This window comes from Macrotis lagotis, chromosome 8, assembly GCF_037893015.1.
Source record: "Macrotis lagotis isolate mMagLag1 chromosome 8, bilby.v1.9.chrom.fasta, whole genome shotgun sequence".
In the NCBI taxonomy this organism is placed as follows: Eukaryota; Metazoa; Chordata; class Mammalia; order Peramelemorphia; family Peramelidae; genus Macrotis; species Macrotis lagotis.
The window spans coordinates 27,092,940-27,118,664 of record NC_133665.1 but is presented as its reverse complement, the minus strand read 5'-3'; the positions used below and the strand labels follow the sequence as shown (position 1 = coordinate 27,118,664).

Here is a 25,725-nt window from a genome sequence, read left to right as displayed (position 1 = left end):
GTCCTCACTGGTTCTAACTCTTCTGTCTATAACTACCCACCCACTCAATTCAAGATCTTGGGATCGAATGAGGAAGAAGATGAGGGAAAATTATGATAGGATCAGGGAGCTTGTGGAGGAGATAGTTGAGACAGATCCAAGATATGAGGCAGAAGGTTGGGTAGGCAGGCCAAGAGAGGGTTAGGGGGCCCAGAGTTTAAACTGGATTTCTGATCCATCCCCTGGGCTGCTAGCAGAAATGAATTGAGGCCTTTGTGGGCCTCCCCAGCCACTGGCCGTCATCACATCTCAGAAAACAGCCAATTCATTTCACCTGACTCTCAGCAACACCTGCCACCCCTTCCTCAAGGTTCCATGCTGTGAGAAAAAGGAGCTGGGTAATGGCTGGGCAAACTCCCTAATCTAGGGGATTCCCAGATGCAATCTCTGGTCTTAGAGGAAGGGCTGGCAACAATCCAATAAGTAGACCCTCCCTGATCAGAAAGGAGTAAACAGCACTGAAGAAGACCCGAATCATAAAGAAAAAAAAAATCCTTGTCCAGATACAAAGAAATGCAAACACAGATCCAGGTATACACACTCCCTTATAGTATACAATTACCTGCCAGTCCCCAACTCTGAAATCTTCTTTATCCCCTATCCTCAGAAATACATACGCACACCCATAGTTTATGTCTACACTCAGACCAACACAGCCACAAATATATTTACATAGCTATCATTCAGCCCAGAATCACAGGATATTTTTGGTATATCAGCTGCAGCCCAGAAGGAGGAAGTGGGGAAGGGAAAATCAGACCTCTGCCCCACCAGCAGAAAATGAAAAGATACATCTCTCTATCTCCCTCTTATCTCTCACTGTCCCTATCTGTCTCTCTTTTTCTCCCTCCCAGCTTTTTCCCCTTAGTGAAAGCTTTCTCCTGTCTCTCTGCCCTCCTTCATTTTCCTTCTACAAATCTCTCAATTCATAGGCTCATAGGATTAAGAATTGGAATTTTAAAGATCATCTAATCCAGACCTTTCCTTTGACATACAAGGAAACCCAGGATTTAGATAAGTTAAATGACTTACTCAAAGTCACACATAACCAAGTACAAGGTCAAAATTGAAGCCCAGATCATAAGATATATAACTAGAGATAGCCTTAGAGATTATTTACTCCAAGCCCTTCATTTCACAGATGAAAAGATATAATTTTCTTTGAAATTCCCTTTGGGAAATGACTTCAAACCATGCTTTTCCTGATATGCCATTATGCTTGTCTCTCTCCTCTTTCTGCTTTTCCTAATCACCCACAGCCAACTCTCTCCAACCATCCCCTGCCTCTCCTTTGTCCCTAGTTCTCTGATTTTGGAGCTGCCTCTCCATTTCTCCCTGCACCTGCTTTGGTACAGAAAGCATCCCTGAGGATGCCAATAGGACAGCAGGGCCAGAAGCCAGAGAAAAGAAAATCCATTACCTCGGGGGACAGTGACTCACATCATCATCTCTGAGCACCATCAGGCAGCCAGGAGAGGAAGCAAAAAGGGCAGAGTGAGGGCACACTGAGGTCCCTGGGGAGGGCAGGAGGTAAAAGCTGAGTGAAGGAAAAGCTATAGGAAACCAAGCACAGTCAGCTCCTTGAACCTGTTCCACCTAGGACTTCTCCATAAGGGAAGTCTTCCCAGCCTGACATCATCAGATCTTGCCTCTAGGTCAGGGGACTAAAGTTATATTCAGCTATACCTGTAACCATTCTTATGTCTTTTTCCCCCAGATATGTCCCCTCTCCCTTCTCCTACTCAGATAGAGACTCCTCTTGAGAGATCACAGGGTCTAGAGACTGTGAAAAGATCCCTCAGTTTCAAGAGCAACAGCCTGAATTTGAAACCTGGCTCTGCTATTTACACTTTGTGCATCACCTAAAAAGTGATGGGGATTGCCCCTCATGACCTCCAAGTTTCTTTCCCTTTCTGAACCCTAGCATCAAAGCAAGGACTGTATAGTCACACAATCTTGGAAAGCTGTGAAGAATTTGACCTGAAAGGAGCCTTAGGAGACCATTTAGTCTTCCCCACTAATATCTGACTTCCTAATAACTAACATTTCTATAACACTTTAAGGTTTGCAAAGTACTTGGCATACATTATCTCTTCTAAGTCTCACAACAGCCCCATGAGGTAAGTGCTACAGCTATTATCTCCTTTTAATCGAAGAGGAAACTGAGTCTGAGACAACTTTAATGAGAGTATAACACAGTAAACATTTGAGAAAGGATTCATATTGAGGTTGACAGGTGATAGCAAATGCAGGTGGTCTATACATGCTTTATCTTAGCTATAAATTCTTTCCCTTCCCTGGAATTTGTGAACATATTTTTTGTTTTTTTAATATTTTGTTAAGTATTTCAAGAGAATTGGTTCTCTTTGTATATACATATATATATATATTTTTATGTTAGATATTTTTAAAAATTATATTGAGAAGGGGTCTTCTATAGCCTGAGGGGCTCATGGCACACAAACAGTTCAGAAGTCCTGTTTAAATGCATTCCCATTGACTGCTTATCAGGCTTTGATACAGTGGAAAGAGACAGTCAATAAACATTTATTAAGGGCCTACCTTGTGTCAGACAAGGTATCCCTGGGGATACAAAAAGAAACAAAAGACAGTCCTTACTCTCAAAGAGCTTACAATCTAATAGGAAAGACATTATGCAAATAGATAAATCATGCTATATACAAGATAAATAGGAAATAAGAGAGGGAAGAAGGCACTAGAATTAAGAGGGTTGGGAGAGACTTACTAGAGGTGATGGGATTTTAGTTGGAACTGAAGAAATACAGGAAAGTCAAGAGACAGAGCTGAGGAGGGAGATTATTCCAGAGAAAATGCTGGAAGTTAGTATTACTAGATCAAAGAAGGTTTGGTAGGGAGTAAGGTATAAGAAGAGTAGAAAGGTGGAGGAGGAACTAGGTTATGAAGGGCTTTGAACACCAAAGGATTTTGGATTTGATCCTGGAAGTGATAAGAAGCCAATGGAATTTATTGAATGGATTGGGGTGGGTGTGGGGTCTGTCTCAAGGTTACATAGTCAGATTTCTATTTTTTTAATTTTTTTTATTTTTTTCAGATTTCTATTTTAAGAAAAGCATGTTAGAGGCTGAATGGAGGATGTATTGGAGTAGAAAGTAACTTAAGGCAGGCAGACCCACCAGCTAGTATTGCAATAGTCTAGATGTGAAGTGTGATAAGGGTCTGCATCAGAGTGATGGCAGTAACAGAAGAGAGAAGGGGGTATATTGGAGAGATGTTGCAGAGATGAAATGTGTAGAACTTGGCAACTGATTGGCTATGGGGGAAGGGGGAGTGAAAATAATGAGGAGTCAAAGATGATATATAGGTTGGGAACCATACTACCTCTACCACCTGTGTAACCTTGGGCAAATCACTTAACTTCCCTGGGTCTCAATTTCCTCATTCAAAGGGGTGAGGGCTTACTCTAAATAGTCCCTGAAGACTCTTCTAGCTCTAAATCTCATTGTGTGACTGTAGGTAGAGAAAAATCCCTATCTCCTGATATCTTGGCTTTCCTGCTGTCCTACTTTGTGATAGTTCTGTTAGGAGAGGGTGAACTCAAATTAGCATCCTGGGAATATCCACCTGAGTCCCCAGTTCTATTCTCCAAGGCCAAGGAAAGCAAATCTATTCCCTCTTCCTCCATCTCATTTTGGAACTTTCCTCAGCACCTGGGGTCTCCACCCCCTAGAACATCTTTCTGCCAAGTTGGTTCCCTTCTCCCACTGTGAATTCCTCCCTGGGCTTCTGGCTTGGTGAGGGGCCCAGGCAGGACAAGCCTCATTCCCCTCCTGGCTCTAGTTTGACTTTCTGGACTCTTACTCAGCTTCAGCTGCCATCCCACTTTGAAACTTTTCTGGGACTGGGCTCAGGTTGGTCTTGCTTCATCATTCTAATCTCAGCTGTGCTACTGACTCTCTGGACTTTGCCACCATCACCCCACTCTTTCAGCTCCCTTTGATGGGTTATCTTACCCTGCTCCTTGAGGTTTTATTTATTTATTTATTTATTTGTTTGTTTATTATTTATTTATTTATTTTGCTTATCTCTGCCATTTAACAATGTGACTGATACATCGTAAACACTTAATAAATGCATATTTCACATGACAAGATATTTAAGGCCTTTCAAGTATTTGGATTCCTCCCCAAATCTCTGCTTCTCTTTCTAGGGAGATAGGGAAGTTGTTGTTTTTTTCCCTTTCTGTTGCCCCATGTGGCTGCTCTTTGCCAGAGGGGCAATTTGTGGGCAGTAAGGAGCTATGGCCAAACCAAGTTTCAGTCACTAAATCTCCCTAGTCAGAGTGATCCCAGATACAAGTTTATTGAGCAGAAAATGAAGCCAATGCTGCTCAATCTTCCATAGTAGCCTCTGTAGCAGGACCCTCCCCATGGACTAAGAGGTCCTCCAAACCCCTCTTCCACAGGTCCAAAGTGGAACCAAATTCCATTTTCTTATCTCCAAAAGATCCTTATTATATGAGGCAGGAAGTGGAAGATAATATAAGTCAGTTTGGCATTGTGGAAAGAAAACTGTATTAAAGTGAAGTCAGGAGGCTTGGACTTGATTTAGAGTCCCAGGTTTCATACTAAACCTCTTAGAAAGTCATTTTCATTTTCTGGGCCTCAGTTTCCTCACCTGTAAAACAAAGAGGGGAGATGTTGAACTAACTTCCTCTATAACCTGAAGGCTTGTGCTTCCACTGCCTGAGGCCTTGGGCTTTGATACACCTTTCTCTTTAACAAAACCCTCCTACTCCACAAGAGTTTAGAACCCAGACTCCCCTTCCCACCAGGTAAATGATATATGGTAAAATGGATAGAGCATCATGATCAGACTCTGAAGGTCATGAAAGGAACAGAGACAAGGGAAAAAAGGGTCTAGCTGAAAGGATAATTTTTCCTGGGAGACTCCATATGTCAGGAGGCCTCTGTATTTTCCCTGAGGCCAGCACATTCCTGGCCCAGGGCCTTCCTTTCCTGGCCCCGCCTCCCAATCTAGGACCTTTCCCATAGCTTCCCTGACCCCTAAGGAAGCAGTTGAACATCTGATTTTAGAGGCTGAATTTGCCCATAGCTTATCTATAACCTGATGAGAGGCAGAGATCCTATGCTCCCCTAAGATGAATTTTCAGTCTCCTCTCTGCCAGGAGTTAGGAGATGGAATGTCTTGGGTGAGGAAGAACAAGGAGGTGGGTATCCCAAGATCAAAAAGACTGTGGGGTGGTATAAGGTGTAAGAACACTGGAAAGGTGGAAAGGGAGAGCTAAGGAACACCAAACAGAGAATGATACATTTGATCCTGGAACTGATAAGGAACCACTGGAATGTATTGAGTAGGGTAACATGGACTGGCCTGTGTTTTAGGAAAAACACTTTCATGACTGAACTGAGGATGGATGAAAGGGAGAAGAAACTTGAGGCAGGCAGACCCACCAGCAGAATACTGCAGTAGTCCAAGCATGGGGTGATGAGGACCTATACTAAGTTGGTAGCAGTGTCACAGAAGAGAAGGGAGCATATTAGAGAGATGCTGCAAAAGTGAAATCCTTAGGACTTGATTATGGCAGGGGAAGGAAATGGAAGGTGACACAAGTTTCAAGCTCAGAGGACTAGGAGGATGGTGGTGCCCTCTGTAGTAACAGGAAAGTTAAGAGGGAGAAAAAGTTTAGGGGAAAGATAATGAGTTTCTCTATAGCCAGACAGTAGAGGAAGTGGATATGAGAAAGAAACTAGTTGGAGGAGGGTAAAAAGATACCTAGCAGTAAAGAGAAAACATGCCACCTTCCCAATCCTCACTATCAGGCAGGCCCTTTTTTTTTTGTTAAATAATCTAGCCTTACTCCTTTCTGCTGTAGGCCCCCTTTTTTTTTTTTTTTTTTTTTTAATACTCTAGCCTTACTCCTTCCCACTGTACTGGTTTCTTTTTCCCTCATTTCTCAGCTTGGGGAGTAAAAGGGAAGGGGGGGGGCTTTGTGAATTAGCAATTATCATCAAACCAAGGAAGACACAAAAGAGAGGAATTGGGAACAGGTGTTAGGAGAACATGAGGTACTGGGGAGGGGAAGCATGTCTTCGGACCAGAGCCAGGAGAAGAGGGAGAGTTTGGGGAAGGGAAAAGATGAGGCAGCCTCAAGGACACCAGAATCAAATGGCATTTATTCATTTGTTTGTTTATCTATTCGCTATGATGACAGGTGAAACTGGTGTCACCATGGCAACAAGACACCAGCTATTCCCAAAATTAAGAATATAGATTCTGTAAAAGAGGCTGAAGGCCATGTCTCCTCCACATATCAATGTTCCTAAGGGCAGAGAGCATGTTTTCTCATTCTTTGATGAACTCATAGAGTGTCTAGGACAGAGCTGGACACATTTAGGCAATGATTCCTGGATGGATAATGTCAAACCAGGAGTCTGAATTATGTAAAACATTGGTCCTTGAAATGATTCTGTCTCCTATTCCCTAATTGAGAGAACTGGATAGGGGGAACTGGGCAAAATCCTTCTCCCTGTCTGACCTGAGTTACTCCAGCTATAGTGTCCTGGTTCCCAGCTCAGAAGGCATCCTTCATTTGCCCTAAGCCAAAGCTATCCTATCCCAACACAGATCCACGGAAACCTAGAAAAAGGATGAAGGGTACATAAGGATTCTTCATATATGATTAAATATAAATGTTTTAAAGTGTATGTTTCTGTCAGTATGGATGCCTGAATATGTAGTTGTAGCATGTTAGTGCATATAACAATTTGTGATTGGGTGTGGGACTCTGGAGAGCTAAGAATTACTCACCTTGCTGGCTGTGTCTCTGGGCATACGCCACGACCCCTGCAGCAAGAACCACGAAGCAGCCCCACAGAACAGGAGTGGCCATCTGGCAGGAGACAGGGAATAGTGGGGGGGAGGGAGGGGAGACCAGGAAAGGGGAAGCATCAATCCTAAAGAACTCATAAGAAGACCCTGTCCAGCCCAGTCCCTCTCCAATCAGCTGCCCATACCCACAACCCAACCCCCAACAATACTCCCCTCACTGACTCCAAACCATCCTTTCCCCATCATGATTCCCAATGACTGCAACTGACCCTGGCCCCCTTCACCCTCAACATTTACTCCTTCAACACCAATCATTTCTTCAGTCAAATACAAGGAATTTATACAATAGACATTTTCAGGTTAACCTACTTCAATTAGCTGATTACCAATTCTGAGGCAATTGTGAGATGAGCCTTGAGTCTTTTTACATACCAGCAGGAAACTTGCTCACCCACACACGCTAGACCAGACTAGGATGGAGGGCAACTAATAATCTCTGTTTATGGAAATATGGTCATAACCCTGTTGTGTCATTAGTGAGGACCTACTCAATTTCATACCCAAGAATTGATCCCAGTTGACCCAGAAAACTCATTTTCTGCCTGTCCCTTCTTGGTTTGGCTGATACCCTGGATTCTTGTCTATTCTTTTTTTTTGAATGTATGGTACTTGCATCTCTTCCCTACAATAAGATTCTAGCTGCTTTTCTCTACATCAGACTCCATGACCCATGACATCTAGGAACCTTACTTGTCCTGACCCCGCCTATCCAGTCTGGCAAAAGACCACAGTCTGGCATTCACTCTTCCAGATATACACATATACATACATACATACACAGTCACAGCCCCAGTGACAATATATGCTCATAGATGCACAAAGACTTAAGTACACGTACACACACACACACACACACACACACACACACAGCCCTTTGGTAGGATGACCTCTAGGGTGTGGAGCTGTTTTCTCTCCCTTCCAGCTTAGTGCTCCCCCCAACAAAACAGTTCCTGTCTCCCCCCCACACACACACACACCCCTACTCCTCCTGGCCGGAGCGTGCCGCGTCCTACGAGGGAAACTTTTACAAGCTGCAGCTGAAGAGATCCATGTGCTAGCCTTGGCCCTAGCCCCAAGTAGATAACTACACCCCCCCAAAAGCCAGTCTTTCCCCTCCTCAATGCTTTTACGGTCCCCCTTATAACCTCTTCACCAATCCTTCAGTGCCACCAAAGAGTCCTCCATGGCCCCCAAACTCTTCTTCCCTCTCTCCAAAACACAATCTTCTTTCTCAAACTTCCAATACTTCTAGATCCCTCCATGAATCCAACCTCACTCAGTTCCTCAAACCTCCTCTAGCTCACTCCAATCTAAGTTGCACCCCATCCTGGACTTTATATTTATAGTCCATTTTCCCTCAGGTTCACCTTTCTTCTTTTCAGCTCTCTCCCTTGCTACCCACCCCAGGCTCCAGCTTTCCACCCCAGGCCCAAATTAGATCTCCTTGCTTTCCTTTCACAGAGGTACAAAGACCTGGCATGGGTTAGGTTGGAGATGGTGGGGTGGGATGATCTGGCTGGACTCAGGGATGGAAAAATAACTCCACCCCCATCACTGACCAGATCCATTCCTTGTCTGATCCCCATCCAGCCAGGCTCCTTCCCAACCCTGCTATCTCATCAGGAAGACAGAGCTTAGGGGAAAATGGGGGGGGGGGGTGTGGAGGGGACTGTTGGCCAAACTGACCAACACCCCCACATCACCCAACTGAGCGCTTTCCCCCAGTCATGATATCACTTGGAGATGGCTGTGTTTGTTTAGACAAATCTGTTGCTATTCTTAGCTGCAATGGCCCTGGCTGTTTCCAAAAATCGAAGATGCTGGAGAAAGGGTATCCTCTGATCTGGAGGGTGGGGGATCCCCTAGAGTTCATTCCAATGCTAGGATTCAATTCCAGGCCCAGACTTCAAACCCAAGCTTCTCTCCAGCTAGCAGTGCCAAGGGCAGCAACCAACCAACCCTTCCCCATAAAAATCCTCACCCCTAGGGGTTAGGGGGGAGAGGGAGGGCAGAAAGGAGGGTCCAGAAGTCCCCAGGTAGTATTCTATACCTGCTTCCTCTTCAGTCTAACTATATTTCCCCATCTTGCAACATGCTCCCTCATAGGAATCAATTTGTCCACTACTTCAACTTCTCTGAGCACTATCTATGGAGCCCATGTGTGGGCACTGTAAGCAGAGAGGATGGAGGAAACCTGGTAAATTTTCTCCTTGAAAAGTATCAGGGGCCCTGGAGTCAGGAGTACCTGGGTTCAAATCCAGTCTCAGACACTTAATAATTACCTAGCTGTGTGGCCTTGGGCAAGCCACTTAGCCCTATTTGCCTTGCAAAAAAAAAAAAAACCTAAAAAGAAAGAAAGAAAAGTATCCTGCTGAGTATGAAGAAGGCAAGGCTCCATATTCGGGGATCCCTGAGGTGTTGAATGTACAGGACATTGGTAGACAAAAGAAAGAAGCTACAACTATCAGAAACTGGAGGGAAAAAAAAGTGCAGAGGAGATGTAGGGCAGGAGGGGAACTGAGGAGGGTGTTTCAGGGTAGGGAGAGAAGCACTGAGAGAAAGGGTTTGAAAAAGTAGTGAGCCAGCTGACAATATAGAAGGAAACAAACTAATTCTGACTCCTCTATCCTTCCCTACCTTTTCATATGATCCTTTTCCTCAGCCTTAGTTACCCCTCCACCAGTCTCTTCCCAATCACTCATTCTAACCTGTCAAGAAAAAGACCTTTAATCTCTTTTAAACACCCTGTCAGCATGATCACAGCAACCCCTAAGGGGAAATTTGGGGAGAAAGGAAGTAGGGTAAGATGATACCAGACAGGCCATGGTCTCAGTGTGATAGTGTCTCTATTTCAGCTTCTTGCTTTCTCTCTATCTCTAGGTTTCTCCTCTCTCTCTTTTTTCCCTCTCTTCTCTTCTATATTCTCCCTCTCCTTGCTATTCTCTCTTTCTTTCACTCTCCCTCTCCCCTTCTTTCTCTCTCTGCCTTCTCTGTTTTTCTCCTTTATCTCTTAATGTCTGGCTCTGAAGTCTCTCTCCCTCTTCTTCTCTGCCCCCCCATCAGAGAAGTGGAAGTAAGAACTAGAGTCAGAGCAGGAAGGGCCTTTAGAAATGCATTAAGATAACCTACATCAACCTCATCATTTAATAGATGAGGGGCCTCAGGACTAGAAGAAGGGAAATGACTTCCCCAAGATAATATAGTTTCTGACAATTGGAACTAGAACCCCAAGACATTCTAACTCCCAGTTTTGTGACCTCTCCAGGTCACCATGCTCCCTCTACTTTTCTCTAATAGTTCCTCTCTATATATTTCTCCTCATCTTTCTCCTCCTGGCCATTCTCCAGGCTATAATTCTTGTCCTTGAAGGATCCTCAGGAAAAGTTTCATTTAGAGGCTTCTCAATGCTCTCCTTTCTCCGCTCTGTCCCAATCCAATCCATTATCCCAATTCCCAAGGGAGGCAACACAGGATCAGATGCTCCTCTGGTTTTAGCGATTCCTCTGGCCTCAGCTACCCCGACATAAGCTGTTCCCTAGGCCTCTTGAATATCTTCAACTATTCCTCCTGATTCTGCTATTCCTTGGCCCTCAGCTACTCTTCTGTTCTAAGTGTTCCCCTTGGGAATCTCCATTTACTTTCAGTCATCAATCTATGTCTCCATAGTCATCTCCTTATTTCAGTCTCAGTCTCAGTAAAGGTGCACATATTATTTAAAAGATATAGTCCCTGAATGGATTATTCCATTTTTTATTATCCATACCACTATACCTCCCCATGAATCTGGCTAACTGGGTGCCTTCTCTAGCCGAGTTCCTGTGGCAGGGCCATCTGGTGATGCTTCTACTCCACCACCCCTTCAATCCCTCCCCCATCCTAGTTGTATGGGGGGGGGCACAGATCACCTCCTCCTCCCAACCATCTCCCAAGCCCAGAGTCATCTCCCAAGTCTAGGGCACTCAGCCAAGCAAAGCCATCTGTTCCAGGAATGATAGGGCTGAGGTGGGGTCTGCATGCTAATGGCACAGAATAGGGAGCTGGAGGGGAAGAAGAAGGGGGAGGGTCCTTGTTGACTGAGCTTGGTACAAGGAGGCAAGAATAGCAACTTAGCTCTGGCACCAAAATATGTCAGAAAATATCAGTCACCTGTCCCTCTCTCTAGAAATACTGACCACCAGGTCATGATAGCATCTCCCTGCCCCCAACATTATCCACTAGTATGTCTATTTCTCTCCAAATTCCAGGAGACCTTTCCCTCCTCAGTCTCAGTCTCCATTCTGAAAGGAAAGGTCCTTGCCTTTGTGGGGTCCTCAAACCAAGATAAATCAGAAAAGGTCATAACCCATGAAAACAAGTTCAAATTACTCTAGTCTCAGTTGAATCTTTCAGAAAGTAAGATGGTGCAATAGAGAGAGCACTGGGCTTGGAGTTAGGAAGACCTGAGTTCAAATTCAGCCTCAAATACTGAACAGTCACTTTACTTCTCTACTTGCCTAATCAACTGTAAAATGAGGGCACTAATAGCCCCTATCTTACATGGTGTTGTGAGGATCAAATGAGATAATATTTGATAAGGACTTCATGCTTTACTCCTCTGTAGTACTCTGATGGGACCCAGATCAATAGAGTGATATAAATGGGGCAAGATCAATATAAAAGAACTTTCTAGGGGCAGTTAGGTAGCACAGTGGATAGAGCATTGGCCCTGGAAGCAGGAGGACCTGAGTTCAAATCTGATTTCAGACACTTGATACTTACTAGTTATGGGACCTTGGGCAAGCCATTTCACCCCATCCTCTCCAAATAAAAAAAAATAACTTTCTAGAATCAATAAATCCAGGGTCATGAGAAGAAGGAAAACTTCAGGGAGGGAGGAGAGTAACAGGGTTAATCCCAAATAAAGTCCAAGAGAAATAGAAGAGGACTTAAGAAGGAAGGGAGATAGAAATATGAGCAGGTGGTACTTGGAAGATCTCAGCATCTGTGGATTGTTCACCCCTTTTATTGTAAGAAATAGAGCCCAAAAGGGAGATAGGATTAAAACTCAGAGCCAAGAACCCAACTTTCCTGGGAGCCGGGGCACAGACTAAGAGACTACAAGTAAAACCATGCTCCACCCCAAACTGGGTATGCATTGGCAACTACTTTGAGAGGGAGACATGTTCCATGACCAAGGGCTCAGGATATGAAGTCTGGAAAGACTAAGGTACCTCCCCTTCCCACCCCCAGTGGCCCAGCCCTACTTATTCAAGTTTTCATATGGACTTGGCTTTTTGCCATGGGAGGAAAGAGTGGTCTCATAGACACAGTTAGAATGTTCTACCCTTGCCTGGGAGATGAAGGCCACCTCTCCTTTATTCACAGTGAGAAAAGACAAGAGAATAATCTGAATAAGTTGATTTCCCATTCTCCCTTAAGAAACATACTCATCAACAGAGAAAGGCCCAAACACAGGAAGAGAAAGGCTGAGAAGGATACTGAGATTGGGAGAGGGAGATAGAGATACACAAAGAGATACATATATTCCATCATCTTCACTCCCACCTTCCCCCCAACCCTATACAGTCTAATCATATTCTGCCCATACCAAGGTATAGAGACTCAACAAGGTCTAAAGGACTGATAAGGTGGTCTCTGGGTGGGGAACTTAGTCTTGGGCCCTTCCCCCCTTCATCCTAACCCCCCTCTACTGCCATTCCCATTGCCAGAGAGATGATCTGTCCCAGTGCCAGCCACTTGGCATATTCCCCAGCCTGGCATACAGCCCAAAAGGGTAGGAGGGGGTAGCCACAGAGCTGGGGTGGTGGGGCCTGAGGAGGAGAAGGCTGAGGGGGACAGCCTCACTGTCTGAAATTCTCTGTGAGGGTCATTGGATGGGGAGGGGGAATGTGGCTACAATACCCTCAGGGTAGATCTCCAGGAACTGAGCTGATCTTCATTGGAAGGGATGGACAGAGGAAAAATGGAAGGAAGGTCTATCTGGACATGGAAGCTTCCCCTACCCTCCCCCTAGCATTGCCCATCCAGCTTCTCCTTCTCCATGTATCTGTCTTTCACTTCATCTCTCTCTCTTTTCCCATCCCCCTATTTCTCCTCTTGCTCTCCCTCCATGTATTTGTCTCTTTCTGACAGCCCCATTAAAAACCTCGGGGAGGGAAGAAGTATCCCCCCCTTCACTCTCCCTCCCTCCATCAGGATCAGTCAGACCATCCATTAGTGTAGCCCTGGCACAAATTCACACACGCACACATGAGTTAAGGGGGGTTTTGGGGAGGGGTGGTGCTTCCATCAAAGTTGCCTCCATCACCCTGATGAGTTACTATAACAGCAGCCCCCACCAGCCTGGGGGGGCTAGGGGGGAAGAACCACAGGAACAGGCAAACATTGAGACACAGAAACAGTGTCTCCCTCCTCTTCCTTCCCCCCACCCAATTCATTTCAGAAGCTACTATCCCCCCCTCCAAAATTAGAAGCCTTCTGCCAAGCCTGGGACTAGGTGACCAATCTTGCCCCCCCCCACACACACACGCATGCACACACATGCACATATAGTTGCCCCTTTGGGGTAACAGATGAGGAAGGTGAGGAACTCACACTGAGATTGACCAAGGGTTTTGAGATCCTGGTTCAGGGGTCTTGTAATAAGTTTCCTAGTCATTCCTTCCCAATGTAGCTCTATCTAAGATGCCTAAGCACAAGAAAAGATGATATTGCAGCATAAGGAATAGGGGTCAGACAGCCAAGAGAACTGCCAGTCTTGGGGAAATGGAAGGAAGAGGGAGTGCAGAGAGAGATCATTAATTTTTGATGGGTCAGGGAATCATCAGCCCAAAGAGCTAGGTGAGAGAGACAGATGAAACAGAAACAGAAAAGAAAGACAGACAGATAGACAGAGACAGACAGATAAAAACAGAGAAACAGAAACAAGGAGAGAGACAGACAGATAAAGAGACAGAGATGCAGAGACAAGGACAAACCAGAGAGAAACTGAGATAGAGATACTGAGGAGGGAAAGAGAGACAGAACCCAACTACTAAGAGAATAAGTAAAAATATAAAAAATAGCCAACCAAACAGAAAGAGAAAGAGATGGAGACTAAGAAGGAAAGAGGCAAACACAGAGAAAGCATGAAAGGAGAAATAAAAAAAGACAAAGAGACAGGCAATTTGAGAGTGGAAAATTTAACAAATTCAAAAAGAGATATACAGGGAGTCAAAGTGGGAGAGAAAGACAGAGGAAAGACCAAATACAGAAACAGAGAGATGGAGATGAAAACGGGAAGGTGAGGAAAAAAGAAAGGCAAAAAGGAGTCACTTGCTTCATAGGCTGTGTGAATCCTCTAGTTCATTACTACCCTGCCTCTTAGAATAGGGGAGCTGGGGCAGTTGGAAGGAGATCAAAGTTTGACTTCTATTTACCCTTTATATTCATCTCAGACACTGAGTCTTCTTCATTCATGTGTTTGTGTGTGTGTGTGTGTGTGTGTGTGTGTGTGTGTGTATCAGTCTGTCCCCAAGCAGGGAGAGGGAGGTGATAGCTCCACAGATATTTCAGGACAGTCCTCACTCTCACCTGCTCCATAAATACTCCAAATCTCCTGCCCCTTCTGAGAAATTCAGGAAAGGGAGTTAGGAAAGCCAATGAAGGCATATTCAGAAGAGATTGTTAAGAATCATCTGGTCCAACCCCGACATTTTACAGAAATGTCTGGGATGTCCCAGACCAGGAAGTAGCCTTTCTACTACTCTACCAGGCTATCTCTCTTCCCTATGATTTGTGTGAAGGATGAGAAGGCTAAGCACTGGGGAGGGCTGCCCTCCCCCATCTACTGAATATGGATCAGCACCTCAGTACTCCCTTCCTACCTCCCATCCTAAACCTGTTTCTCACCCTCCTCTTCTTGTCCCATTTATTCCCACCTTCAGATGTTCCTAGCCACACCCACAAGACACTTCTACTCTCCAAAAGCCTGACACAATCCCATTTCATTGTCTGTCTCTAGCTTTCTCCTTGTTTCTACCTTTCTCATATTTGCCTGGGTTTATCCTTCCTCTCTCATTAGCTCTCTCTTTTCTCCCACCTAATCTCTCCACTAGGTAGACCCAGCCCCAGAGTTTGACACTATCTACACTTCCCCCACACTGTCCCAATTAGATGAGTCTTACTTCCAGTGCTTCCTTTCAAGCTCTGTTCTTAACACATTCTTCCCAAAACCCCTCCTATCTGGCTTTTTAGGTCAAAATCTTCACCCACCCCAGCACCAATCTCCTTGAACTTCAAACCCTTTGGGCAGCATGATGGACCTGGACAATCATTACAGACTGCAGAGGAGAAACCCAGTCCAGAAGACAATAGCTATTTAAGCCCAGGTAGGGGAAGACTTCAGATGATCCCAGTATAGCAGAGAGTTAACCAGATAGGGGTTGACTTTTTAAAACAACAGATAATACAAAATTACAAAAGCAAAAACCCAGCAACTCTCCCCAACAACAGATAAGCCAACAAGAAAATGCTCCATTTGACAACACAGTGGATAATTAAACAATCAATCAATAAACATTTATTAAATAACTACTATGGGCCAGGTGCTGTGCTAGACCCTGGAGATACAAAAATGAAAAGGTCCCTGCCCTGGAGGCATTTACATTCTAACAAGAGAAACAACCTTTACACGAAGAAATCTATACAAAATAAATACAAGGTAATATGAGGGAGGGAGGTTCCAGAAGCTAGCCTGGGGAGAATCAGGGAAAGCTTCATGGAGGAGGTATAATTGAAGATAAGACTTGAAGAAAATGAGGGTAGAGGCAGAAGTAAGGAGAGAGTGCATTCCAGCTATGTGGGAAGAGGTACAGAGATATCCTGGAAGAGGAACAGCACTAAGGGCAATCAGGCTGGACCAGAGTTTGAGAAGGGGAGTAATCTATAATAGGACTGGAAAAACAAGATGGATATCACAAATAGGGGATAATTCAAACTAGTGCTTAATCCAAACTGCTTGGCTATTCAACGGCCACTGCCAAGTCCTAAAAGAGAAGGTGCTCCCCAAGGCTGAGTTCATAAAGCAGCTAAGGGAAAGACCCTCCCTCATCTCTAAAAAGCAATCTGGTGGGGTGGAAAGAATCCCAAATTGTGAGTCAGATCATCAGGGTTCCAATCTCATACCTCCCCTGATCTAGGGCCAGGTCATGCTTTATCTCTGGCCTTCAGTTTTCTCCTCTGTGATCCCTATTTATGGTCCCTTCCAGTACTAAATCCCATGAGCCCGTGGTTTTTCCCTTGCTCTCAGATATTTCTGGGGCTGTTTCTAGAGCAGTTCCTCCCCCAACCCACTAAGACTCAGGTCTTCCTGACTCTGGGCTCTAGAGTAGCTAGGTAGCACAGTGGATAGAGTACCAGGCCTAGAGTCAGGACACAGTGGCTAGAGTACCAGGCCTAGAGTCAGGAAAATTCATCTTTCTAGAATATTTTTGGGAGTGTTTCTAGAGCACTAGAAGAAGCAGATACCAAGCTGCACTAAGGTCTGGAATCAGAAAACCTGAATTCAAATTCAGTCTTTTCTAGCTGTGTGATTCTGGGCAAGTCACCTGTTTGCCTCAATTTCCTCTCTGTGAACTTAGCTGGAGAAGGAAAATTAGCAGTGTCTCTGTCAAGAAAACCCCAAATGGAAAAAAAAAAAGAATAAAAAAAACCTAAAAAACAAAAGAAAACCCCAAATAGGGTCATAAGGATTCAGACCTGACTGAAACAGCTAGACAACAGTAACAACACACTTTAAGAGCTTCATATTTCCCCACCCTTATTTTTCCCTCCGTTCTGGTCGGGGTGTATCAGAGGTGACAAATGTGTGCACATAAAGAAAAATGAATATAAAGACATATATGCATACTCTTTGAATATGAGCAGTCATACATGGCTATATTACAGAGGACAATTGGTACAGTAAGGACCACAACTGTTCTTACCTGGCCATACCCAAAAGGGAGTCAAATCCCCTTCCTTACCTAAAATATGGTATTAAGGAAAGAAGGAAGGGAACATGGAGGGGAGAAAACCCCGCTACTTCCAATGTAACCCCATTGTATACCACCACCATGTTATTGTCCACCCCACCCCCTCTGCTCCATGGAAAGGAGGGGAATGATGCAATGCCCTTGCTACCTCCCCCATGCAATTCATCTCAGGCTCAAGCTAAAGCTGTCATATTCCAGAAGCCCAGACTACCCCCTCCCTCCTCCTGAGGGAGTAAAGGGAATATCGATAGCTGCTCCAGCCCATAGGCAGGTCTAATAGAAGGGAGGAAAGGAAGAAGAAAGGGGCACCTTTTATGAAGCCCTACTCCTTGCCTTGTGCTTTCCTTCCCTTGGGATGCTATGAGTAGGAGGCAGGAGGATGGTCCAGTGGCCTCTCAATGTTCTTCCAGCTATACCAGACAGAAGTCACAGGGGAACTGAAATTAAACAGTCAATTCCCTCTGACCTCCTTTGAGTCCATCTCCAGGCTGAACTCTCCTGCCCTTGGTGCTATTTCTGAACTCAGGCAGTTAAAAATAGAAGAGCTGCATGGTGGAAATCTCAGAGAAACTGAGGCCTGAAACTTCATATTGTAGCACATTCTAGAAGGTCTACAGAAGGCCACACTGCTCCATCCAGGATGGCAGCCAAGGAAGAAGATCATGATTAACTGTGTAGAAGACAATAATCCTCCCATTTTTTATAGAGTAGAAGGAAAAGTTTCACCTGTTCTAGAGGGGAGAGGGAGACCCACCCAGCAAAACAGACTTATTTTTCCAGAGGTCAAAAGGATGGGAGTTGGGAAATAGTGGGGAGAGATAAAGTTATAGGAGGAGAAGAGGAAGATGATCAAACAAGGGTCCCCATGCACTCCGGGAAAAAGAAGACATTGTTAGCCCTTATCCCCATCTCTCTGGACTCTACCCTGGCCACTGATCACTAGGAACTTCCCCAACCCAGAAACAATCCCCAAGCTTTACCCTTCTTAGGCTCATCTCATCTTCAGAAACAAAACTCTAGCCCCTCTCCTTCAAGACTCAGTCTGTGTCCCCCTTCTGAATAAGCCTCCCTGGGTCCTCGATTATAAATGTCTCCCACCACCCTCAAGTTAGCTGGTATCTATATTGAATATATCTATTGTCTGCTTCTTGAAGGCAGGAACTGTTTTCATTTTTTCTTTGTTTAAGTGGCTTAGTGATTAGAGAGCTAATTGCTAAGCCGATAATAATAATAATATCTAGTATTTACATAGGACTTTAAAGTAATGTTTTCTCATTTTATCCTCACAAGCATCTTGGGAGGTAAGTGATATTATTATCCCCATTTTATAGATGAGGAAGCAAGGGTTAAGTGACTTCCCCAGGGTCATGTACCAACTAAGAGTCTGAAGTTGGATTTGAACTTAGGTTGTCCAGAGTCCAAGTTCAGCACTTTTCTCTATTCACTATGCAACCTAACTGCCTATGAAGCTACAAAGACCTGCATTCAAGCTCCACCCACGAAAAAGACAGGCTACATTATCCTGGCCAGGTAATTTAGCCTCTCGATGTTTTAGTCAACTTTCTAAGACTAACTTGAAGACAGACAATGCCAACTTGCAAACCAATGAAATTACAGGTTTGGTCCTTATTACTATTCTTTTTATATTTCCATAGTGTAGTACAATCCTTGGTTCATGGTAGACATTAAATAAATAATGACGGGGACCAGAGAAATGGTGGGGAGGGTGAGAGAGAGGAAAGAAAAGGTAAGGAGAGAGTGAAGGGGAAGAGAGGGAAGGGGAGAGAGAGAGAGAGAGAGAGAGAGAGAGAGAGAGAGAGAGAAAAGTGGGGGGAGGAGAGAGTAAAGAAAGGTAAAATAGAAAGAGGAAGACAGACAGAATCTTCAGTTCTCTCTTGCTCTTAGAAATAATTCTGGGTCTCTTTCTGTCAAATCTCCCTTCTAGAGCCCTTCTCTATCTAGCACCACCCTATTCCTAGCCCTTGTACCCAGAGGTTCTCAGTGAACAAAGAATCTGAACCCAGATCCTCCCCTTTCTGCTTCTGGCCAGGTCTACAGAACCTTCCTACTCAACCCACAAGCTAACCATTGAAGAAGTATTTTTCCAGGAATTTTCCAAGCCCATACCCCACCCACTCTATGATAAGGGGAGAAGATCCTCCACTTAGCAGGGTTGGGCTTGGCCACCCAGACAAGACACACCCAGAAGCAAAGAATTGAGAACCTATTTCTTATCCCAGGGTCTGACCCCAACTCACAGCCTTCCCAGGCCCCAGAGAGTGGCTTACATAGGAACTAAAGCTGAAACGGACCTGTAAGATCATCTGGTCCAACCCCCTCATTTTTAAGGTGAGGAAACTCAAAGAAGTCTATGATTAGAAAAACTATAAGTAGCAGTGAAAAGATTTGAATCCCAGTTCTCCAGTTCTAGTAGTCTTTCTATTGGATCACACAGTCTCCTTCTCTGGCTCATCCCAGGACTGAATGTACCCATTTCTGAACAGAGAAGGGATACTGGAAATGAATCATGATGACTACAGGTGGGAAGAATGTCTGTTAGTATGAAATATTAGAAATAAATTGTGGTCAGAACCCTAACTATATACACATACATATACAAATAAATACATACATGTATATACACATGCACACATACATACATATGCTAACAGATCCAAAGCGTCACACACACACACACACACACACACACACACACACACACACACGGCTTTCTTAATTCCAGAGGTCTAGATTAGGGTCAAAGATATGGGTTAATTCCCAACCTATCTCTACCTTCACCATTCCTGATGCTCAACACACCACAAATTGATTGACTCTGTCTCAGTCTTTGTGCCTGTCTGTCTGCCTCTCTCTGCCTCTGCCTCTGCCTCTCTCTGTCTCTCTCTCTCCCTGGCTCTCTTAACTTCAGCCTAACTAGCAGACAAATAGGCAGAGAGACAGATGGAGAGAGGGACAGCACAGCTGTCCCTATGCCGCCTGGCCCCCAGCACAACCAAGATGCTGCCCAGAATGGGCCTTGACTCTCCAGAGTCAGAGGGAGAAAGGAGACCAGGAAGAAGAGACTATAGGCAGGCTAAGCTGGGAAGTGACACAGAACCCCTAGGTGCCAGAACCATGTTCCTCCAAAGAGAAGCAGAACACATGGCGGGACCAGCACAATAGACATAGTAATAAAAGCCAATGGTGTTATGGTGCTCAGGGTCAAGGAACAAGCACAGGGGTCAGTCTGGAGAGGCTTCCCAGGGGAAGAAGATTCTGAAAAGCCTTTGGGGGGAATGTCGTCTGACAGAAAGACAGACAGAAAAAGAGGGAGGGAGGGAGAGAGAGAGAGAGAGATAGGGAAAGAGACAGAGAGGAAGAGAGGGAAGAAGGAAGGGAGGGGAAGAGAGTGAGATGGGGTAGGAAAGTTGTCCCCTTATTAAAAGACTACAATGAAGCTATTGGCTGCCAGCATTTCAGGCTTGTTCATAGGAGGCAAGAGCTTTGACAGATGGTGAAAGTGTGTCTAATGTCTCTTGGCTCCCACTGTCCCTTGCCTAGGGCTGCAGTCATTCTGCCCAGAGTAGCAGTTTGAAGATGGGAGACCAATGACACAGAGAGGCAGGGAGTTTTACTTCCTTTGATTAGGAAAAAGGGATGAGGCCTGAGTGTGTTTCTGAAAGTATAAGTATATATGTGTGTGTGTTTTTTTCCATGTTCACGTGTATGCTTACCATTATATATCATTAGAACTCTATTCTATCCGACCTGAACAAAGGCCTAGGGTCATACTTTGAGAATCACTGCTTCTCTCTTGTGCTTCTGTCTTTTCCTCTCTCCTAATCTCTCTTCCTGACCTACTGTTCCTTAGAAAGCTCTTTCCATTTCCCTTCCCACCTTTCTATCTCTTTCTGTCAATCTCCTGCCATATTCTATTATCTATCTTTCTGCCGTTCTTTTCTACTCTTGAATTCTCACTTCCCCTTACTTTCTGTGTCATCTACATTCTCCCTGCAAAGAAACAGAGCCAGAACCCAGAGTAGATGAAGTATACATCTAGCTAATATAAAATATTCATTCATAACTAGGGATTTTCTTTTTTTAATACCTCCAAATTTCACTTTCCATTGCACATTGGGATTTAGGCTCATAAGAATATAGTTTTAGGTCAGAAAGATGCCTAAAACTTCCTCATTTTACAGATGAAAAAAGAGAGGCTGTGGTTTCAAATCATATCTTGGGAGATCAAAGATCACCTAGTCCAACAATTTCATTTTAGAGATGAGGAAAACTGAAGCCCAGAGAAACTAAGGTGTTACAGGGTTGCAAAAAGGCAGAGCCAGCATTTGAACCCACATCCCTTCAAAGACATTACAACAGGCTGCCTCCCCTTTATCTTGTCTAGCCCCTGACTCTACTCTTAATATACCCTTTGAATTTGAGACTGTCCCTGCATTCGACCCAATCTTTATGCCAAGAACCATTTCTCCCGGTAAAATCTTAGCTGTTTAAAGCCCATCTCCCCAAAGCCTTTCCTGTTCCCTTATCACAGAATGATCACCTATCATACCTCACATATCATAAAATGTACACTGCTGTTATCTGGATTTATCTCTTCCTCCTCATCCTACCAGGACACCAGACTATAATAAGATCTGTGATGGAAAGGATGGTGTCTTATCTAAACTTCAGATTTCCCCCAGCCCTAGCAGTGTGACTGCACAAAGTAGATACTCAATAAATTCTCTTAGGTTTTTTTTTTTGGTTGTTGTTAGATGATGAAATCAAGACACTCAGGTTACAGGTATGGCATTATTTCCAAATCTTTCCTATGGAACACAGAGTTCTCATGCCTCTCATTCTAAAGACAAACAGGTCAAAATGACAAAGATATTTTGTCCTCAGGATGGAACTCCAGCTACCCCTGCTCTCCTCCTGACTCCATTATGGAATCTCAGGAGACATCTCCAGGAAGCCTGCTCAAACTTATGGGGGGGGGGGGGGGATAAGGGCCTGTATCCTCTGCCTGCTTCAGGTAGCTGGGTTCCTGCCCCCCCAACCACTTTGACCCTTTTCCTTAAGGAGGGTCTGCAGTGCCACAGAGGGAGAGAAGATCCAAGTTTATTTAGCAATACTGAAGCTAAAGCAACCCTTCATACTATCTATAGTTAAGATACATGAAAGACATACAGTCTGTGGCTAGGGTGAAGGTGAGGGAGGAGGAGGAGGGAAGGAGGAAGTCGCCATGGACTCTTTTTATTCTTATTCAGTGCCAAGGAACTGACTGAAGAAAGACTTGCTTCTAGGGCCAAGAGAATGCACAAAATGACCCCTACAGGGTCTGACCCTGTCACTTCCCTCAATCCCTTCCCAGACTGGAAAAGGGTAGAGAGGTCAGGCCAGGTTTCTAGAAAAGGCTACCTTTGAAAGAAATTACTCCCAAGTCTTGATGGTGGCCCCTGGGCCCTAGTCTTGGGGGTAACATTCAAGACAAACATAACCAAGCAACAGGACAGAGAACACAGCACAGCTTGTCCCAGGAAAGAAAACAGGTCCATAGGCTTGAAGCAAGAGAGAGAGAAATAGAAAGACAGGGACACAGAGAGTGAGACTGGAAGAACGAGACAGGGACCCAGGGAGTAGAGAGCCATAGACAGAGAAAAACAACAAACACTTCAAGATGGAGAGAGAGAGAAAGGTTGAGATGGAGGTAGAAAAATAGAGAAAGTGAGAAAGAAAAGCAGAGATGAAGACAGCTGGAGGGAAAGAAGGAAGGAAGGAAGGAAGGCAGGGAGGTGGTGGAGGCGGTAGAGGGAAGGCAGCAGGAGGACAAGGATGGGATCAGGAGGAGGGAGAGGGGGCCCAGGGAGGCCCCCCAGATCCCGCCCACTGGCTCTGGACAGCGTGGGCGGTGGGGGAGGGGAGCAAAACAGGTCAGTTGGGGGGGGTGAGGAGGGGAGGGGTCCAGCAAAGGGGAAGGAGACTTGGCCTGGCTGGCAGCTGGCCCCAGCCCGGCCCCCCACAGGGGAGAGGGGGGCGGACACGGGTCAGTGGTCCAATTCCTATCCAGGTCTCTGTCTTTTTCCCTGTGAATATAGATGTGTGTGTATGTGTTTTCCTCTCTGTATAACTTCCTTTCTTCATCTCTTCCTCCCAGTCCCTATCTTTAAATTCTTGTCTTTGTCTCCATATCTCTGGATCCCCTAAAAGCCAGTTTGGAATCCTAACCTGCTAGGTCTTTCTAGATTTTTTTAGCCCCTCCCCTTCCCTCCATCCTCTCCCTAAATGCTTTAACTGGGTAAGCAGAGAACCCAGTATGAAGTATAGAACATAGAAGAGGTCCCCCACTCAAAAGTACTATTCCCATTAGCCTATTACAGTGCTCCCCAAATTCTGCCATTAGAATTGTTTTTCTTTTTGATTAAGGTATTGCCCTTCTATAGTACCCCAGAAGGATTCTTTATTGTCTCTCACACCTTGGAACAAATAAATTTATTAGACTTTCCTCCAGTCCCCAGGTCAGGCCCTAGGGTAGTGTCCAACAGTCCAAGTCAGGTCTACTTCCTCTCTCCTTCCCCTTCTCCCCCCAACTCCCCAGCCTTTCATTTCCCCTAGAGCTAAACAAAAGAGAGGAATGAGATGAAAACCCAGAAGGAAAAAGGAGATGAATGTGTACAAGAGAAAAGAAGAAAAGGGGAGAGTGTGAGAGGGGAGGACAGATGGGGTTCCTGGGTTAGGGAACATGGAATAAAGGGAGGGGAGGGAAAGAGCAGGTCCCAGGCCGAAGGTCTTTGGATGAAGCTGTGGAAAAAGAGGCCGGTGGGGGGAGATATCAGCACCTGCTGCTGTGACCTCCGGCTGGAGCAAGGAGGAGGAGGAGTTGAGGGGGGGGAAGAGACAAGATTCCTCTGGATTTTGGCAGTAGCTGGGGCTCTGAGGGCTCAACGGTTCTTCTCCCCCCCACCCCCAAGTCTCCCTGCACTGTGGGAGCATGAGATCAGTGTGTGCTTGCCCCAGTGCACGTGTGTGCGGGCGTGTTCTCTGTATGTGTATGGGAGGGCCTTACATGGCCAAGCATGGAGAGAAAAGAGATATGTGGAGCAGTGTACATGTGTGAATACCCAATATCTGCACATGGAAGGAGATGAGAGGAGTGAGAGTCTGAGTCTCTTGTTAATCCGTGCCTGTGTATGCATGTGAGCTACCACACAGATTATACTTTCTGTTTCCTGTGTTGGCAGTGCCAGTTTCTTGAAGCTTACATATAGATCTTGTATCATCACATGTGTGGTTTCACATATGTACACATTCCCAGTCCCACTCTATATCCCCTAAGTGCTGTGAGGATTTTGCTTAGACCTGAGCTCCTACTCCCTGTCAGGTTAGTGCACACTGAACGCTAGGGCCTTGACTCTTCATCCTATTTCATCAGCACCATGGATTCTTCATTCTAGGCCTCTATCCCCAAAGCTTCTCAGAAGATCATGATTAACCATAATAGCCATAAGACAGAACTAAGTGGGTGTACTGGCACCTACTTCTCCCCCCCCACCCAAAAGACCACAACAGAGCCCTGATCCCCCCATCTGGCTCCCTCTGGACAAAAGTAACTTGCTCACTGTATTAAAAAGGCTCTTCCCCATTTTTTTACAATATCGATTCCTTCAGAATCTAGTTCAGAATTCCCTTCCTTCTGAAAACCTCCTCAAACTAATTAATCTGATAATCAATACTGCTTATTTGTAGTATTACTAAACATGGTCTAAGAAATTGACCCCAAGATAAGCACATGGCTACCTTCTTTAGTCCCGGTAGAAGAGTCTGAGGGTATTTTGAAGGTGGGAAGGGGTAACAGGAGCGAGAAAATCAGGGAAGTCTGGAGGGTCTGTTTCCCTAGGAGAGAGAGAGAATTCACCCTTCCTATGTGACAGTTGATAATAAAAGCCTATGGGGTTATGCTCTTTCTACTTTCTTCCCAGGATTTTGGATAATTGGATGGCCCCAGTATGATGAAGGTGTTCCTATCAACTATCTCCATGTTACTCTTGAAGTTAATGGTCAGAGGCTAGGCACCAAAGTTATAATACTACTATCCTTGACATTATCCCTAATAAATACAAATATATGTAAAGATGATATTGGTATGTTTCTCCCCCAGCCCCATCCGCCATCCACAATGCCTGACCTCAGGGAAGTGGGGATGAAGTTGTGAGGAGAAATTGTATCTAAGTAAAAAAGACTGGAGTTAGTCACAAAGAAGAACTTTCTGCACTGAGTGGCAAGACTAAAAGGTCCAGGAGATGGAATGATCTTGTTAATAGAGAGCAAAGATGTGGGAGACTGGGTTAGAATGAACCACCTTCTGATGCCCATCCTTCAAAATGCATGCATGGCTATCAGTGATTGTACATTCACATGTCTCCAGTAAAAGCTAGTGCTGGGCTCTTTGAAAGAGAGAATCATCCCTTATTCTCCTACATTCTTCCTCTTAAAACAGCAGGGAAGATGGAGCAATCTGTTCCTGTTGGGTAAACACCACATTCACACAAATGCACAAGCTGGCCAAGTGTGCACACAGAACAGTCACAAAGTGATAGCCTGACACACAAGTAAATGCACAGTATCACAAACACAAACACAGTCCTACAAAGATACACTGCCTCTTAACATCACATAGTCTCTTTCACAGATGCAGGCCATCTTGGTTTCGTCCTGGTGCCTCAGGGATTGAGGAGATGGGAAAGAAACTTATCATTGCCTCATTAATCAAACCCATGTTGCC

General features: G+C 44.9%; 1 protein-coding gene across 1 annotated transcript in view; it reads right to left on the bottom strand.

Moving 5' to 3' along the window:
* The window catches only part of CNTFR (ciliary neurotrophic factor receptor), a 78,888-nt gene that overhangs the window by 40,990 nt on the left and 12,173 nt on the right, over positions 1-25,725 (bottom strand). The window contains 1 exon segment of the mRNA XM_074196571.1: positions 6,850-6,931. Within this exon segment, the coding sequence (XP_074052672.1) occupies positions 6,850-6,931 (82 nt within the window).